A 20,008-nucleotide genomic window follows, 5' to 3' on the forward strand; every position below is an offset into this window, starting at 1 on the left:
CTGCTTCTCTTATTTGGGTTACTAACTGTAGCCCCTCGATTGTTCTGGCTGTGTCCACTCTGGTGGCTCCCCTTCCCCCATTTATAATGTACAACAGATCATATCACTTCTCAGGACCTTCCAATGCTTCATGTTTTACTCTAAGGGGAATTGTCAGGGTCCTACAAAGTGTACCCCTACTCCACTCTGAACTCACTTCCTTCATCTGTCCCTTCCAAGTACTCTCTCTCGCAATTTTTGGTGTCATTTCCTGCCCTGGGTCTATACTTGCTTTTCTCTCTGCTGAAATATGCTTCCCTCAGATGTTCAAATGGCTCACTCACACTTCATATCACTGTCACTTCAATGAGGCCCTTCCTATCACCCTATACAAAATTAATGACACCCCTAAGTTTTTTTTCCAAAACAATTGTCACTACCTAGCAAATCATATCTGGATGTGTGCATTGCCTGTCTCTGTCCTGAGGTGTATGTCAGGAGAGCAGGGATTTGTCTGTTTTGCTCACTCTGTTCAGTGCTTGGTATTTGATAAGTATTTGTTGAGGGAATGGATGAGAATGAACAAATAAGCAAAACCCGAGACCTTCAGTAAATGTATGTTGATTTGAGATTCTTGTTGAAATGTTTGCATTTACTTATTTATTTTCCCTAACTTTGTATTTGGAAAATTTCCCAACATACCAAAGTGTTGAAGAATGGTCCAGTGGCAATCTATATATCTTTCACTTAGAGTCAAGAATTGTTAACATTTCACTACAACCTCTTTATATATTCTTGCATGTATGTGTATGTTTGTGCAAGTAGAGCCATTAAAAATTCAATTATATAAATATAACACTTACCTTACCCTTTGTAGGTAGAATTTGCTCTGGAGAGTGGTAAACCAGAGGCGACCTCAGGCAACAGGCACCTGGGACCATGGCCTCCGACCTAGACTTCTCACCTCCTGAGGTGCCTGAACCCACTTTCCTGGAGAACCTACTACGGTATGGACTCTTCCTGGGGGCCATCTTCCAGCTCATCTGTGTACTGGCCATCATTGTCCCCCTTCCCAAGTCCCATGAGGCGGTGAGTCCATCCCTGTGAACCTCAGCTCCTCTGACTTCCTGGCTGGGTACTAGGTAATAAAAATAAATAGCATAGCAATGAAGATTAGCAGGGACTCAACTGGGCTTTAATGATTTAGCGTGCCCCATATTCCTACTTGGTGGCATTGAAACACATGGCTAATACTTTGTTAATGTGTGTGTTATGCCATTTTTTATTTAGTGCCTACTGCATGTTTGTGCAGCCAAAAGATATGGTATCTGTCCTCAAATAGCTTCTAGGACTTTGATGAAGACCAGGTATGAGAAAAATGTTTCTTTGAAAAGTACAGGGTATGGTAAGATCTTACCCTGGGGTAGAGCCTGGGCTGTTCTCCCTCCCCCAGGGAAATGGATCTGCACATGCAAGGGACTGAGGGAAGACTAAAGGAAAGGATAATTCCAGGAACTGAATGAAGGTAACTGTGGCCATGAGGGGACATGCGAAATGCAGGCAGAAGAGTGGGCTTTACGTGAGAGTGATCAGATGTTTTGTGGTTTTTTTTTTTTTTTTTGGCTATTGTTTACTCTTGATTTCTATGGGTCTCTTTATTCCCCTTCCACTACCCTCCCTTTCTCATGACATTGATTTGTTAGAGAAAGCAGGTCATCCAGGATTTGGCTGATTACTTTTCGTGGTGTCATTTAACATGTTTCTCTCTTCCCCATATTTTCTACCAACAGGAGATTTGATCTAGGAGCTAGATTCAATTCAGATCTGGTTATTTGGTGAGAACTCGTAGCTGATGCTATATACTTCCTGTTGTATTTCCTCAACATGCGCATGGTGTCTGGTTATCACACATTTAGAGATTCTAGGATTGGTTAGTGGACTGAAGTGGTATTAAGTGCTTCCTCCATTATAAAATCCCGTTAACATTTTACCTACATGGTTTTAGCATTTATCATTATTAGATCCATTATTTTCTTCTGCATTTATTAACTGGAATTATCCAGTGAAGACTTTCCTCTCGTCTGTATGGTTACTCTGAAATGCTGTTCATACTAAAAGGCAGGATAAATGTTTGGTTCTTTCCCCTTGTTGATCAATTTTTAGTGTAAGGAGTTTGGACTCCAACAAACTCCAACAGGGATCAACAAAACTTTGATTTTCATAGCATTTTTAATATGTATTTTTTATACTTGATATTAATTTTAGTTTTTTTCCTAATGTTCAAATGATCTCAATTGTAGCTGCACCAAGTTGTGTGAGAGTTTGTCTGCTAGGGAAGCTCGTTAGAGACTCACTGTCTAGGGTTTTTTATTGGGGACATTTATGTAACATCTACCTAGCTCAGACCAGAATCCCAGGCTTCCGGAAGGAAAGCAGGTATTCAGCATTAATCATATTGTTTGCACAAACAGTTTAGGCACAGTAATACATTTTTATCAAGTCTGGGAATTGTGGGAACCACCCAAAATCCAATTTCCCAGATGCTGGCCCAGGGCCAACCTTGTAAGCAGGACTTTTCTAAGAATGTCTTAGAAAATTCTACCCTGTGCACCTACAATAGACTTATTATAATTTAAAAATAGTTATATTGATCTTTACTACTAACAACTTAGAATAAAATGTAGGTTTCATTTGTTAGCATATGTCCCAGTGGGAATGTTTGATCAAAGTGCTGCATTTAGTAATTCTTTTTTTTTTTTTTTTTTGTGGGTTGTGGGACCCTTGCCAGTGGCCGGGGAATGAACCGGCGCTGCAGAGGCTGCGGGCAGCCTCGCATGCATTTAGTAATTCTTTTCTTCATATAGGCGTACTCGTTCTTGACAAATAGTTAATTGCTTCAGTTTGTTTTTAATTTTTAGAGATTTTTTTTTCCTTTTGGATTTAACTTGAAATTTATGTAAAGCATTTAAGTACATGTCCCAAAGTCAAAAGTAAGTAATAAGATAGCCACAGAAGTTGCCTTTAATCTCAGTATTCTCTCTTATTCCCTCTGCCCTCCCCCCCATAGGTAATCATTTTTATTACTTTGATTTATCCTTTTTTTGTTTCTTTATAAGACATTAGAAAATGCATATGTGGGTGTGGTGTGCATGTACATATGTATTCCTAGTCACCCTGCGATACACAAAACATAGCATGCTATTAAACATGGTTATACTCACTTCTCTCTTCACTAAACAGTATACACTGTCTTCTGGAGATCCATATATCTTGGACATGACTATGTCCCATAGATCCTTTGCCAACTTATGTAGCTGGGAAGTTGCTAGGGATTTACTAACCCAGTGGGAAACCCTAATAAAGGAGAAGTCTTTGGCTGGAGATGGAGAAGGAACATGCTGAATTCACTTTTAAATAGGTGGCTTTAAAATATCCAGGTAGTTCTATCAAATGAGCGGTAGGGTATTTCAGTCTATAGCAGGAGGAGCGTATAGACTGAGTGTTGGTCAGTATTTGGGAGTTAACTGAAGTAGTGGGAGGTGAAGTCTTCTAAGAAGATATTATGGAGTAAAACGAGAAGAGGAAAGATAATGAGAAGAAGGTATAGACGGAAGCCTTGAGGAGCTCTAACATTTAGGGAACAGGCAGGGGAGGAACAGCCAGTGAGAGTAGAGGAAACCTTGGTGAACATGGACAGGCTTGTGGCCTCTGGATTGTGCTGTCCATCTCCATATCTTATGGTGTTTTGAGAAAGAGACCATGATTGAAGTTTTTCTACCCAAAGTTGTATCACACTCTAAAAATATAATCCCTGTGCACTTGAGCTCTGTCCACACTGACACAGTATGCTATTGGGCCTTATAAATAACAAACATTTTTATTATCATTGATTACTGATGAAGCCTCCTGAGTCCCAAGGGAGGGAGTTGATGAATGTTCTTGTTTTTGTAGGCAGAGATGTAGTCAGAGGTGTGTGGCCTTGTAGTGAGCTCCTCCGTTTACCTCCTATTTTGTTCTTAACCTTAGGATGGCTACAGAGGCCTGGTTCACTATATCACACTTTAAGAAGAATGGGTGTCCTTTATTGATCTCTTTGAGGTTTTTGGTGACACAGAGTGTTAAAGTCTTTTGAGGCAGGGACTTGACAAAGGGCTTAATAATATACCTCCTCCACCACCAGTCTGCTATTTAGAGTTTAATGTGGGACAAAAAACCTCATCTTTTAAAATGTAAATATAGTATATAATAGCTCATTTAAATTTATCTTGCAGTTTAGGGGATAATTATGAATTATCTGTTATGAATTATCTTCATAACTGAAGCTTACCATGTTAGCTTTTTTGTTTGTTTTTTAGCTTTTCAGTGAATCAGTAGCAAAAAAATACAGTGCTGTTAATTTGACTTTTTATTGGTGCATCAGTCCAGCAAATACCCTAGTTTTGCAGAGATTTTACTGCCAGCTTTCCTTTTTGTGCCCCCATTGGGCAGCCTTTTCTCACTCTCTGGACTCCTAAATAAGTGGAAAGGAAACAGTCCTCTGTACATAAACAATCTGCAGAGAGCCAGTGTATGTTGAGACTGCTTAGAGGTTGTGTCTAGCAGCTAGTTGGGATTTGGAATTTGGATGGGGAGTGGGAAAAGAAGAGAATTTTTCTTGGGATAAGGAAGCCTATGGGGACAATTCTGGGCATTTTAGGCCACCCTAAGGGAGGAGGGAAGTGCATGGAAGTGGAGGGTGGCAGAGGTAGAAAAGGGCAGAAGGGCCTCCCCTGGTGGCGCAGCGGTTGAGCGCTGGGTGGCGAGGCTGTCCGCAGCCTCTGCAGCGCCGGTTCAATACCCGGCCACCAGCGAGGGTCCCACAAAAAAAAAAAAAAAAAAAAAAAGAGGGCAGAAGTGAGAGTGGAAAGAACAAGTTTGTTCTCTTTGCTGGTTTCCTTAGGGCAAAAATCATCCCTCTTGTTCAGCCTACAGAAACAAGGTTTATAGTGACTTTTTAGGTCACAAGATAATATTTTTGGCTCCCAATGATGGGAAAGCCTTTGAAAGGCAAAGGAATGTCTTTCCTGTCATTCTAGTAAGCCGATTTTTTGCAATTAGTTTATGACTTTAGTACTTTAATACTTAGCAGATCATTTGAAAGCTCTTTTGGGGGTAATCAGGGAAAAAAAAAAGGAACACATGAAAATGCTTCCCACCCCACCCCCTTCCTTTTCATATTAGGAGCAAGAACTGGTTTGCAAAATGAAAACCAAAGTCCCGAGAACCTAAGCCAAATGAGAACATTTTTCTCCTTGATACCTCATTAAACCAAGACTCGAGAAAACAAACATTTATTTGAGCCTTATTGAGGCTTGGGTCACATTTAGTCTAATCATTTTCTTGTAGGCTGGATTCTAAAGTATAAGATACTAGATCCTTATGCTGCTTCCTACTAATCCAAAATAGCAGATATGTTTCCTCTCTCAAGCCAGGTCTGATTGATTTTATGGTGGACGTGGTGAAAGGATACTGGGACTGCTTCTAGCCTCCAGAGTAAAGAAATTGATTAGTGGTGTCTACCATGAGCAGAGGGCTTGGGAGTAGTAGTTCAAATTGCTTGCTTTAGGCTGCTCCATGATTCTCCATCTGGCTGCACCCACATGGGGAATTTTCAAAGGCTTTGTGCTGCACCCATAGAGATTCCAGTTCTCTGAAGCCTCAGATCAGTATTTTCTTAGAGTGTTGAGGCTATTCCATTATGCAGCCACTGTTCTAGTTCTTAGACCATTTCCCTGAAGCACAAACCAATTTTGGGAGGACAGGAGGTATTCAGTTCTACACATGTTAAGTTTGAAATAATAGCATGACATCCAAGTGGGAAAGGATGAGCTAGCCAGAAGTTGGGGACCTGGGAATTATTTTATCAACATAGCACTATTACTTGAAACCCAAGAATGAGTTGCTGAGTTTTCAAGGGAAATTAAGATTCAGGAAGGCCTTAACATGAGGCATGCCTAGTCTGTGCTTGAAGTAGCTTCTGTGCACTGTAGGCACACTGAAAAAATGCAGGTGCTCTCTCAAAGCAGGGCAGCAGATGGTTCTCCAGAGGTCTGGGGCTGCAGGACCCCCATCCGTTACCATGTGTATCCCCTCTGTCTCCCCTCCCTGTTAGTCTCCTGCCTTTCACTTCTCCTGCCAAGACCCTGCTTCCTCTGCCTGCTGTCCTGTGGTAAGATGAAACATGGCCACTGACAGCTCTGTGTTTATGTCTTTCAGCTGCAGCATCCCAAAGGGAGGCTGCCTTCTGGCTGAGTCCCAGTTCCAAAATTCCCAGGGAAGGAACCGTGGCGGCCCAGCTTGGAACAGCTGTGACCAGTGTTGGGAAGGGAGGGTCCTATAGAATGATCACTGAGGGTCAGGGAGGGTGGTTCCCAAAGGATCAGGAGTGCTGTTCAGACAAAACTGGGGTCTCCATTTCTTTCGCTCTCTCAGGAGACAGGGTCGAGCAGTGGGCAGAGGGCTGGAGACTGCAGCCTACTTGAAAATCACCTAACCACTGAGCGCACATGCAAAACCTAGTCCCCCAGAGATTGGGCAGTGAGAATGGTTGAGTAAGGGCTACTTAGTTTCATCACCACTCTGTGTACAGGCTGCTCTCCTTCAGTTTGGTTTCAATAGGACAGAACTCTTAATAGGGAGTTCCTGAGATCCTTGGGGACCCCTTGTTAGGCTTCAGAAGTCTGTGAATGCCCTGAAGTTGTGTACAAAAATGTGATGGTTTATGTTCTGGCATATTTTCTGGAATGATAGTATATAGCTTTTCTAAAAGTGGAGTGCAGTAATTTAATGAGGTGGGAGCTAAGTCGTAGGTGTTAAGGAGTGGGTAATGCGGAAATAAAGGTAGGGAACCCTTCTCCCCTCCCTTCCTGAAAGCCTGCCCGAGCTTACTCCTAAGCCTGTTTTGGATCAGTTTCTACACAGCATGTTGATCCAGTCACCCCTAAGCAAGTGGGTGTTGACTTTTAGTTGAGTGACTCATGTAGCAGATAGTAATAGTTAATCTGGCAATTAACCATCAAGTCTCCTAGTAGTTTAAATGCTGACTTTCCAGTCTCTTCATATGTTTATTTCACATCTTCCCCAGGCAGCCCTGAGCAGGGACCTTTACTGTGCAGGGACCTTCCACTCTGCTGGCTGTGGATTGTATTAATGGGGAGTCTTCCCATTGAAAGGTCAGAAATCCAGCCTCTACAATATCTCTAGAAAGAAATAGTAGTGGCTTTTAGAACTGGGAATTTCAAGATTCAGCTGAATTTGGAGGCTGTAAAGGTATTCAGGGCTCTGTCTTTTCGACTCGAGACTTTCCTGCAACTTCATTCTGGAAAATGGCTGCAGCAGACCTGGCCTACATCCTTCTCATTCATGATTTACTAGCAAGAGTAGCCATTTCTTTTCCTAAATCTCATGGAAGGCATCTGCTTAGCTTATTGTGCTACATACTCACACCTTGTCCTAATGGGAAGGACAGTGGGTACCCTTTCAGGCCAGGCCACATTTAACTGGTCATTACTGTGATCACCATAACTGAGCATCCTCCCAGAACCACTTTAGGCAAAGAACAGGGCCCTGATGGAAAAGGGATGCTGGGCAAAGGCAGCTAACTATTGCCCAGCATTATGATCTAATGGAGAATTCACCATAATGGATGGCAAGAGTGGGGGCTTTCAGTGTGATGCCCACGTAGACTTCACTGTCGCCAGAAAGTTGTGCAGTGTTTGGAGCCCTGACAAGGAGCCTTACTGGGGCAGTGGGGTAGTAACATAGAAGTTCAGGACCCTTTTAGAAAATTTTGCAAGAGAGTCTTAATTTTAAACTTGACCCCTGAAAAGTAATTAACTTGGGCAAGTGTATACCCATTCTCAACACCTTAAGAGACGGACTTGCAGAACCTTTGTAATTCTGCGCTTTTTTTTTTTTTGTTTTGTTTTGTTTTTAAGCTTGGGAGGAATTTGCAGTCGAATTGGTCGGCAGGATTTTTTTTATTTAATGAGCTGTTCCTGAGAGATTGCTGTGTGTTGGGCAGGGTGAAGGTATAAACATGGTCTCGAGATGTGTACTGGCTCGTGGGTGAGATGGCTGGACACATGAGGAGCCACAGAAGGGGGAGCCAGGGGGAAGGGCCTTCCGTCAGGCTGAATTGTATCTGGAATGAGTCCCCAAGGCTGTTCTCACTAATCACAGTTCTCGCCTGCCAAGCCCGTCCTGGACTCTGTGTCTCCATTCGCCTGTTGAGCCCACATGGACAGCCTCCCCCGCTCCTGGTTCCAGCTAGTCCTATCCTCTCAAGGCCAATGCTAGTTCCACCTCCACAAGGTCTCTGCCCACACTCTGCCCAGGTTCTTGGGCAGGAGTGTATAGCTGGACGAACAAGAGCGTCAGCATACCTGGCCCAAGTGCTGGTCTACCCTGTCTCCCCAAGCCCAGGGCCATGGGCTTTCATGCCCAGACCAGAGTTCTTCAAGGATCAAGTGAGAAAATGTGTGTGAGACAGCTGGAGTACAGAGTGACTTGCTTTGCCTGGACCATATTTAGAGGAAAGTCTGTGCAGAATGATATTTGGTCCTGATTTATTGGACTAAATCCACACTGAAATGTGTAGTGGAAATCACAGAATTCTTCGCGCTTTCCCTGCTGGAAGGAGTTGATGCATTGTGGCACAGATTCGATTATTTGAGTCTGATGAATAGCAGCAATTTTCTGGCCCATAAGCAGCGGTGGAACTGCTTCATTATTGATGAGGTCTGTGTCCACAGAGGACGCCTCCACAAACCCAGGAACCACCTGGTGGGGGAGGTTTTCTTTTATTCCAACAGTGAGTTGTGCTGAGGAAACTTGAAACTGGCTTCAGAGGAGGCAAGGTGTCCCCAAGTTTAAAGATGTAGAGTTTGGAGTTCTGTTGTCTGCCTGACATATTGGCAGTGTGCATTTGAGGAGAAATGAAATGTCAGCCATTCATTCAGTCATTCTTGCCAGGAATTTGGAATTCCAGCTCTGTGTGACTAGGACCCCAGTCTCCAAATCACACACGTAACAGCCGTCTGTCACTCTTCCCTGCAGCTTGGGAAGGTGGCTGTGACCCATGGGCCAGTCACCAAGTCTCATTGAACCTCAGTTTCCTCACCTTCAGATGGGGCTCACAGTGGCTGGCTCATCGGGGTGATCAGAGACTCAGTGAACTGATATTGTGATGTACCCCATGGTGCATGTCCCCGCAGGTGGTTTTCTTCTTCATTACCCCATGGTGCCCAGCACAGAACCTGCGAACACTGGGTGTAGAGAGGTGATGAGGGCTGAGCACCTGGGCAGAGCTTGAAAGGGAAGAGATGCTGGCCAGTCACCCAGAATGACAGACAGAGAATTGCCTGCTGAGGGACAGGGCAAAGGCTGAAGTGGAGGCCATGCTGTAGCTCTAGGAACTTGGTCTTACATAAAGAGGAAGCCAGCTGTACTTTTAAGGGAGAAAACGGACAGGGTCAGGGCTTCAGGAGAATAAGCTCTGAATGCAATGTGGCAGGTAGTAAGGAGAACCTGTGGGAGGCCAATAGATGAGGGGGCAGGAGGAGACCGTATGGTCTGGACAGGTGCAGCGGTGTGTGTCCAGAGGACCCAGGCAGAATCTGGAGCTCCTTTGGGAGTAGAATGGACAAAACCTAGGGACAGATTGGATTTGGGGGCTGGGGGGATGGTAAGAACTCAGAAATGACTCGCAAGTTTCTAGCTTGGGTAACTGGGTGGGTGACAATGCCAAAAACTGAGATGGGGAAGAGAGGAGGAGGTCTGGGGTGAGGAGGAGACAATACATTCAGATGACTCGATGACTGTAATGTGTACACGCCCACAGAGAGCTGCTTTCAACTGTAAAAAACAAAGCATGACTCGAGCACGAACCCACTTTCCTGACTTTCTTAGGAACTTTAATCACAAATAAGGTTCTGAATGACCTACCGGCAGATAAAATCTAGACAAACCATAGTGGTTCCAGGGCTGCTAAATGGAGAGAGGAGAGTAACTTAGACTGTTGGGCTCCAGCAGCCCCAGGTTCCTCGGGAGTTTGGGGAGGTCGATAGCACACGACCAGCAAGAGCGAAGGTTCAGGTCCTGGCTCTGCCACTCGCTGAGACTTTATGCAAGTCACAAACCTTTCTGAATGTCTCTCCTTTTAGCCATAAAATAGGGCTCCTTATCTTATTTTGTGGAGCTAAAATCTATTCAGACCATTTAACACAGAGCCTGGCTTATTGTAAATAACAAAGATCAGCAGCCCTGGTGGTGGTGGTTGTTACTGGTGGCAGTTGCTTTGTCTAGCTGTGCTCCAGGGTATGTTTACTGGATTTAAAATCTTCTTGTGGGGCCTCCCCGGTGGCGCAGCGGTTGAGCGCTCGGTTGCGAAGCTGCCCGCAGCCTCTGCGGTACCGGTTCGATCCCCGGCTGCTCCCCGGCCTCCGGAGGAGGGTCCCACATGGCGCGCAGACCTCTCCTGCCGCCCACTGCTCCCCTCAGCAGTGTACTTCGGTCCTTCTGCCTGCTCTGCTCCCCGCTCTGGCTCTGGTGAATTCTCTCACCCTCCCGCGCTTCTGACTGTACCCAGTGCATGTATAAACAAAACAAACAAACAAAACAAATAAATAAATAAATAAAGCATGCCTCTATAAAAATAAATAAATAAATAAATAAAATCTTCTTGTGACCTCTGTGCCCATGGAAAAAGTGAAACCTTGTCTTAGTAACTGCTACATTTTTGTGGTGATAAGAATGAAGTTCCCACTGTTGCGGTAGATTTTGCCTGTTAGTACATTTTCATTCATTCATTCATTCATTCTTCATTCAACAACAATGGAAGCTGTCCCAAAGAGCTCATGATTAGTAGGAGAAAACAGCCTGAAAACATGTAACTCCATAGTAAAATAATAATGACATCACAAGATTCTTGGGCAGTTAGGGCTGAAGGTAGAGGGGCAGAGAGGAAGACTACACTGTGTTCTAACGCTGGATCAAATATTGGGGAGAGGTTTGCTGCTGACCAAGGAAAGAAGGTTGGTCCTTCATAGAGGGAACCCGCAGAAGCCCTGGGGCCTGACCCAGTGTAGTGGGTGGAGAAGGGCCCAGATGAGACTGGAGACGTAGCCTCCTTAGATGAGAGCCCAGGTGTGGCACACGAGACTGTGAGTGATGGAAAACCATGGCTGGGCCTAAGGTGGGAGGTGCAGAGGTCAGATCTGCACATAGGAAAATTCCTCTGACATGTGCTTGAGGAATGGCATGGAGAGAGCGGGGCTTCCTTAGCATTGGGGAAACTGAAGTAGGAATTTTGATGCTAGAGAGTGGCAGACTCGAGTTTGAGGAGGTTGAATGAACAAGACCTGGTGACCGTTGGAGGGTGAGAAGGGGAGGTCTCCGGGACTGTGTTCGGCCCAGAGGTGGAGAGGCGCACAGCTTGTTCAGGGACCCTTGGCATGAGTCCTAATTGTCTCCCGGCCAGAGAGGTCCGGGAGGTGCCAGAAATGATGAGCTGCATTAAGAGGATCCATATATGGCGTGAGAAATGCACAGGGATGGCAGCTGGGGCTCTGTGACTGAAATGGGGGGAGGCACCCTGCTTTGAACTCAGAGGGGCTTCGCTGGAGGTCCTGACAGTCTGGGCCTGGGCAAGTTCCCTATCAAAAATCTATTTCTGTAATTAATGCTTTTTTGCCACAGGCACTCAGGGACCTTTTGATTCCTTTTGGCCTCACAGGGACTCCACTGGGGACATTTTTGCCCCCAGGTCACCAAAGGTATTGTGCCTGTGAGGTTTGCCTTAAACAGTAGCCTTTGCACTGGGCTCTGCAGCCCTGAGCGTGTGTGCACTTAACACACTGGCTCCTCTGAGGTATTGTTTTGTTTGTTTGTTTTTCTAATGGGCTGACTTTTCTTTTGCCAAGTTACACAAACAGTATCAGCCAAAGGTGGGGGGAGGGGCAGAGTCAGGGCTACAATTAGAGGCCTGGCCAGCAGAGGAGCTGGCCCAGCCATATCTTGGGGCCATCAGCCGTGGCTGCCTGGCCTTTACATCTGGTGTCTCAACTGGGAGGCAGCAGGGCAGAGAGGAGATGATGATAAGAGGACGCTGACGGGCTTCTGGACTGGGCCTTCTGTCCAACTGCCCTTCCCCAGCCATGGTCCCGCCTCTTCTGTCAGGGGCAAATAGGGAAGGATAGAAAGTAATGTGAGCTGAAAACTGGGAGTTGGCCATTTAAACACAGGGAAGTATTTTTCTCTTCTAGGAAAAGTATGCTTCTTCTTAGAAGCCTTAGTGTACTTGTTTTCCTATTTTAAATAAGAGAAACATTTCCCTACCTGTCTTGGGGATAGCCACTGTCAGCCTGTTTCTTCCACAGAGGGATGTGGGACCAGTGTCACCAGATATTTAAAGTTTTCAGGAAAAGCACAGAATTCTGACTGAGTGAGAAATCTCCCATTGCTGCAAATTCTTAAAAATAAACACTGCAGGCCAAGTGAAGTCTGCCTGGATCTTTGGTTGATGTTCTCTGGGCCGCTGGGCCTCGCTGTCTGGCCATGACACACGGTGATTTATCATCCAGGGAGGAGGGGTCACTACACAGTGTGGAGTCCTCTCTAGGTTCTGAGTGGCGGGGCAGACCAAGACACTTCCCTAGTGTCCACCTCTTTATCAGTATTAAAACAAATTTTTTGGGTAGCAAATCACAATGTACACAACTGACAAAAACCGGAGCCGCCCCAGCTGTAGGGAGAGGCTGCAGTTCTGCCCTGAGGCTGCCCTCTCCCCTCTCCCACAGGGCACCTCTGCCAAGCTTCACACCTGCTGTGTGCACACTCACCCCTCCCAGCCCTGGCATTCTGTGGGTTGCATGGGAGGAGGAAAACGCCAGGGCCAGAAGGAAAGCAAGCCGCAGTAGGGCTGCCGCACAGCCAGCTCCTACCCAAATTCTGCCCAGTCCCCAATACACAGTGGCTGGCTAGCCATTGGGCATCACCACGCTTACCGGGTGCTTTCCATGCATTTTTACCTCCTCACATGAAGCTTGCAAGGGCATTCTCATTTCACAGGTGTGTACACCAAGACACAGGAAGGGGAAGTGAGTTGCCTACAGGGTCACTTGGCTAGAATGTGGAGGAAGGTTTCAGATTCCACACAGGCCTGTGAGACTCTTCAGGCTGTCTCCTCCACTTGGGGCTTCTGTTATCTTCACTGAGAATTGCCCCACCCTGGACGCAGTCCTGTGTCTATGTGGATTCTGGGTCCCATAGTGATGGTTTCTATCCCCATGTTTCTGTGGCACACTTCAATTTGCAAAGTCCTTTCAGACGTGAGCACATTTTATGGTGTCAGGCTTGACTCATCTAAGCAGGACTCCTTTTTATCACCATGCAGGAGGCAGAACCATCTGAGCCCAGAAGTGCTGAGGTGACAAGAAAGCCCAAGGCTACTGCTCCTTCAGCGAATAAGAGGCCCAAGAAGGAGACCAAGAAGAAGCGGTAGAAGAGGAGCCTGCAGAGCCCGGCAGGCGAGCAAGGGCCTTGGGACAGCCCTCCTGGGACTCAGCGTTCTCTCCCTCGATCTGTCCCAGGCTCAGGGTCTGAGTGGCTGGAATGCCCTCTGACCACAGAGATGTGGACAGTCACGACAGTGCGTAGGCCCCAGCCGGGCAGGCTACCACTTCCTCTTCCTTCTGCTTCCATGGCAGTTTAGAGCCAAGGAGACTGAAATGCCATTTAAGCAGAGACTAACTTAATAGGTGCAGATGTCAAGTCAGCTCACAGAGTTACATTTTTTTACTTAATCATCATATCCAGCCTCAGTCACTCCCTCCTCCCGCCCGGTGGGTTTACACTACATTTTAGAGTCATTATCTAAGGTTGCCAGGCACCGCCCTCTCCCCTTCTTTGTGTACAACTTGTCTCCTCCTGAATAGTCACCATTGTCTCTGCTTGTGCAGATGGAACCAGGCCAGGCCTCACCTGTTTGTTTAGGTCAAGATATCATGGCCAATGCTATGTTAGTGATCCCACTAATGCCACAGCCAGGTCTGGCAGGGGCCTGGTGTGAGAGCCAGTGGAAGGCCTGAGCCAGGGCAATGCCTACTTCTCTTCCAACTGATGGAAGGGATTTGGCTGAATGAGTGCATGTTCCTTGGGTCCAAACTTCCCAAGCATCCGAAATGGGGAGTTTGCCATCTCAAACCAACCTCTTCCCCACCTATCATAGCACAGTCAAGGTGTGCCTTCGGCTTTCATATGTTACCCTCCCCCTGTAATTCTTTCGTCCTCTGACCTGAGGAAAAGTTATTTGGGGAAGTAAATGTAAATAAATGGCCCATATGTTGTAACTCCAGTGTTGTGTCCTGTGTGATGATGAGGAACTCTGCCCTTTGGGCCCAAAGAAGTAGGACGGGCCAGAGTGGGGTGGGTGGGGAAGTAACTCTGGGACAAGTTTTCAGGATGGGTTCGGACAACTACTTATGTGGCTCTTAGTCACTGGAAACACTTGTTAAAGCTGATGCCTATGTTAGAATTTCCACTGGGGCCAGGCCCCACTCATTGCCAGGTTCCTGTTGCCTGAGGAAGACCCTGCTTGATCTCAAGAGTAGCTTGAGAAAAACCAAAGAGGCCTCACATGGCTTGGGGCCACATACATCTAGTCACATGAATCAGCTGCCAGGGAAAAACCTCCTCTCTGTAGTAACTCGGATTTGCACGGCTTATTTTCAATTTGCCAAACACTTTCTCAAATGTCACAACTGCTGAGAGGGACTTAAGGAATGAGCATGTACCAGCTCCATTTATTTTTTTTTAACGATTTATTTATTTATGCATATAAGAACTAGGGTATAGGCCAGAGGTACGGGGGTGGTGAGAGGATTCACCAGAGACAGAGTGGGGAGCAGAACAGGCAGATCTACTGAATTACACTGCTGAGGGGAGCAGCGTGCGAGACAGGAGAGGTCTGTTGTGCCATGTGGGTTAGCTCCCTGGCTGGGAATGAACTCATGCTGAAGTGGCTGATGATAGCTTCATAGTGCTGAGGCTTAACCCCTTGTGCCACCATGGAGGCACCCAGCTCCATTTTAAAGGTGGGGAGGCTGAAGTACAAATTAGTGAGTGCTGGAAGTTAGACTAGGCTCAAGTCCAGAGCCCTTTCCTTGGTGTTTAACAACTACCAAGTGAACACAGACCTGGGGCTCTGAGGGTTCCACCATGCTGTGGAGGGCAAAGGGCTTCCAATACCCTAGGTTTCAGAGGTAATAGGACCTGTAGTTTCTGCATAACAGATGGCCAGGCTTGGCCAGATACTAGCATGAGAAGGGGCTTCTGCTGAGTATTTCGGTTCACATAGACTGAGAAATGAGGATTTTTCAAAAAACCCAAAGTAACTAACCTTGTTGGAGACTCAATGTAAATAAGCTTTGTGTGGTGAGTTCTCCAGTGGGAGAGCAGGGGGAGCTGTGGGAGCTGGGCAGAGGACTCACCCAACTCATGGGGAGTCAGCACTGCCACTGGGCAGAAAGGAAATGACCAAGGGAGTATGGAAGACCCAGCTGGCATTGAGACAGAGGGAAACTGCTGGATGAGTAAGGGTCAGACCTTTAGAACGTACCTGTTCCAGCTTCCTGGAGGGGAAACAGCTTCTGACTCAGGAGTGGGGCTGCCTCAGTAGGTCTGACTCTCTTAAATTGTTTTCCATACAGACTGTTTGCTGGAGAACAGCTCTAGGAAAGAAAGGTGGGTGTTCTCCAATCCACTGACCCCTCACTGCACAGCTATTAAGGACAGTTTGTAACATTTAACTATCTTGGCTTCTAGAACCACCCTCTGCCCTCCCACCCCACACACACACCTGATTTTCCTCCTGCATTACTCGTTCCTCCTCATCAAGGGGATCCTCTTATCTCTACATATATTCTCTCGGAGATCCCATCCAGGCTCATGGCTTTAAATACCAGCTGTATGCTGATGTCTCCCAAAGGAATCCCTCCAGATCCTTCTCCCAAGCTCCAGACTCATATATCTGGCTTTCTACTCAATGTCTCCATTGGGATACCAAACAGACATCTCAAAGCAAATTCCTTATTTCTCACCCTCTCTGGTCTAGCCGGAGGGTATAACCATACCCCTGGGTATGGCCGCATCCTCCTCACAGTCCATTCTGGACAGAGCAGCCAGTGGAATTCTGCTAAAACCTGGAAGATCATCTCATTCCCATCTCACTCAGGTAAAGGCCAAGGTCCTCCCTAGGACCCTCAAAGATCTGCACCTCCACCTCTCTGACCTTGTGAGAGACCACTTCCCCCTTTGCCCAATCTACTGTGTCCTTACTGTCCTCCATCTTCCTCAAACATGCCAGATAGACCCTGCCTCAGGAACTTGCCATTTCCACTTCCTTTAGATACTATGCCACATGTGGTAGACAGAATAATGCCCCACCCCCAAGATGTCCATGTCCTGATTCCCAAGACCTCTAAGTACAGGGTTGTGATTAAATTAAAGGAGGACATTATTGTGGATTATCCATGGGGGTCTAATTTAATCACAAGGGTTTTGTAAAGAAAAGATGGAGGCAGGAAAATAAAAGAGGAAATGTGATCATGGAAGCGAAAGTTGGAGTTATGTGGGGCCATGAGCCAAGGAATGCAGGCAGCCACTAGAAGCTGGAAAGGCAAGGAAATGGATTATCCCCTAGAGCCTCTGGAAAGAACACAGCTTTGCCAATGATTTGATTTTAGTACAGTGAGACCCATTTTTTACTTGATTTGAAAAACTGTAAAATATTACATTTGTGTTATTGTAAGCCTTGAAGTTTGTGGTAACTTGTTAGACCAACACAAGCAAACACTTCCCTTAGGTCATCACTCGGGAACTCTTCACTGGCCACCCAATTTAAAATCGTGACCTTTATCCTGAGCTTCCTAACCCTCGCCCTGCCCCCCTTTCTTTTCTCCTTTGCACATATATCGTCTAACAGACTTTATACTTTACTTCTTTTGTCTCTTCTATTGTACCCCAGTTAAAATGTGAGCTCCGAGAAGAAAGGAACTGTTGTTATTGCTTGAAGATGGATCCTCAGGGCCTGGAAGAATGCCTGGCACATAGTAGGTGCTCAGTGAGTATTTGTGCCATGGGTGCTGGTAGGAGAAGGCAGCCTGTCTGAACCATAAGCTCAGTGAATAAACATTACCTGTGCTCAAAACACCTAACTTACGTGAGTTCGTTCCCTCCCCACAGCAACCCTATGAGGTTGGTGACGTTATCATCCCCATTATACAGAGAACACAGTGCCCGGAATTGAACTGCAGCCTGACTCCAGTGCCCCCTTCGAGTCATGCTGCTGTTTCCCCTCTTTCTGCCCTGAATTCTTCTTCTTTTTTTTTAAAGATTTATTTATTTATTTATTTATTTATTTATTTATTTATTTATTTATCTATTTATTTATTTATTTATGTAAGCACTGGGTACAGTCAGAGGCGCGGAAGGGTGAGAGAATTCACCAGAGCCAGAGCGGGGAACAGAACAGGCAGACTGATGAAATACACTGCTGAGGGAAGCAGCGGGTGGCAGGAGAGGTCTGAGCGCCATGTGGGACCCTCCTCCGGTGGCCGGGGATCGAACTGGCACTGCAGAGGCTGCGGGCAGCTTTGCAACCCAGCGCTCAACCGCTGTGCCACCGGGGAGGCCCAGCCCTGGAATTCTTGAGGGAGGTCTCAGGGGGGTGGGGGGAAGATCATATCTGAGTGCCAGAGGTATGCTCAGCAATGAAGATGGTGAGGAGTGAAGTTTATCATTTTCATTAATATTTACATAACAATTATTTTAAAGTATACAATTCAGTAATGCTTAGTACACTGTTGTGCAGCCATCACCTCTATCTAGTTCCAGCCATATTTGTCACCCCCAAAGGAAACCTCCTATCCATTAAGCAGTTTCTCCCTGTTCCCCTTCTCCTCCCAGCCCCTGCTAAACACTAATCTGCTATCTGTAGGTATAGATTTACCCATTCTGGATATTGCCTATAAATGAAATCACATAATATGTGACTTTTCATATCTGGTTTCTTTCATTTAGCATCTCCAAGGTTCATCTATTTTATCATATACCAGCATTTCATCCCTTTTTATGGCTGTGTATAATATAATTTGTATATAATATAGTACAACTATATGTAATACATAGTTTTAAATTTTTGTCCTTTAATTTTCCTTTGTTTTAACTTTACTTTTTCTTCTATTGTTTGCTTTTTATTGTTGTCTTTTTAGAAAATATTTATTTATTTATGCATATAAGAGCTGGGGTACAGGCCAGAGGGGCAGCGGGTGAGAGGATTCATCAGAGACAGTCAGGAACAGAACAGGAGGATTGACTAAAATACACTGCTGAGGGGAGCAGCGGGCGAGACAGGAGAGGTCTGCTGTGCCATGTGGGTTAGCTCCCTGGCCTGCCGGGGATCAAACTCATGCTGCGCTGCAGTGGCTGGTGATAGCTTCATAGTGCTGTGACTTAACCCCTTGCGCCACCAGGGAGGCCCCCTTTTTATGGTTTTCTTCTATGAAGTTTTTGGAGAAGTCAACTTGGTAAATGAGATTTTGGAGTTAGCAGCATTTTGAATCTAGATCCCATGGAGATGTAGCTGGGCCTTATGGGATAAGCATATGTGGTGTTAGGCAAGGGAATTCATGTCTCTGATTTTCTTCATCACCAGAGAGAGATCATAACAGATGGAGATCATACAACAACCTATTGTTGGGCTATTGTAAAAATTAGACCTGTGAGTATAGACGGTGCTTGGACCAAAGGAAGTAGCTTATAAATGGTAGTAGAGGAAACAATTATTCAACCAGAGACAAATTTAACATTAAAATATTCTGACCTTGTAACAGGGTGGTCCCCAGGAAAGGGGGAGGTTCCCTGTTACAACCTCAAGTCAACCATAATCCTTGGAGGGTAAGCATGTCCTTAGCTCCCTAGTTTTGGGGAACCAAAGTTAACAGAGGGGTCATGAGACTGAGCATATGCTTGCTTTTGATTTGCAGAACTCTATATTCCTAGTGAATTTTGCCATTAGGTTTTTTTTTTCCCTTCCTCATTTATTCAGCAGTCCTTCAAATCATGGCAGTTGAAAACTGGATAGCAGTGAAGGAACTATCTTTCAAAATTCTAAATAAGCACATGAAGCTGCTCATTAGTCATCAGGGAAATGCAAATTAAAAGCACAACAAGACCATTATGCTTCCACCAGAATAAATGAAATTGGAAAGACTGACTACACCAAGTGTTGGGAAGCAGGTGGAGTGACTGGAACTATCCTATTGCTGATGAAGTGTAACTGGTACAACCACTTTAGAAGACTGAGAGTTTCGTAAAAAATGTTCAACATACATCTACCCTATGACCCAGAATTCCACTCCTAGGTATTTACCCTAAAGAAATGAAAATACTTGGCCATGAAAGTTTTCTACTAAATTCTAGCTGGAATGTTCATAGCAGTTTATTCATAGTAGGTAAAACTGGTCATAGTCCAGATGTTCATCAACAGTAGAATGGATAAAATGTAGTGTATTTATACAGTAAAATATACACACCATGACTTACTGATACATACAATAATATAAAGGATTGACTAAGAAGAGGCATGAGAAAACTGAAATGTTCTATATCTTGATATGCAGTGGCCTCCTCACATTTGAATGCTTAAGATCTGAGCATTTCACTATGTGTAAATTATATCTTAATAAAATATTTCCTTGAGGCTCCACTGGTGGCGCAGCGGTTGAGCGCTGGGCTGTGAAGCTGCCTGAAACCTCTGGGGCGCCAGTTCAATCCCCGGCCACCGGGCGAGGGTCCCACATGGTGCAACAGACCTCTCCTGCCGCTCCCGCTGCTCCCCTCAGCAGTGTGTTTCGTTAGTCTGCCTGTTCTGTTCCCTACTCTGGCTCTGGTGAATTCTCTCACCCACCCGTGCTTCTGACTATACCCAGTG

The 20,008-nt window shown here is 45.6% G+C and overlaps 1 protein-coding gene across 1 annotated transcript; it reads left to right on the forward strand.

Annotated features, from left to right (window-relative positions):
* Positions 1–918: 918 nt before the first annotated feature.
* MANBAL (mannosidase beta like) lies at positions 919–13,519 on the forward strand (the record flags this gene model as incomplete). Its single annotated transcript, XM_084246482.1, has 2 exons — positions 919–1,068; positions 13,412–13,519. 2 exons carry the CDS (start codon positions 919–921, stop codon positions 13,517–13,519), a joined length of 258 nt encoding a protein of 85 aa, XP_084102608.1.
* Between the last annotated feature and the right edge of the window lie 6,489 nt (positions 13,520–20,008).

This window comes from Talpa europaea, assembly GCF_964194135.1.
Source record: "Talpa europaea genome assembly, chromosome: 11".
Taxonomy (NCBI): Eukaryota; Metazoa; Chordata; class Mammalia; order Eulipotyphla; family Talpidae; genus Talpa; species Talpa europaea.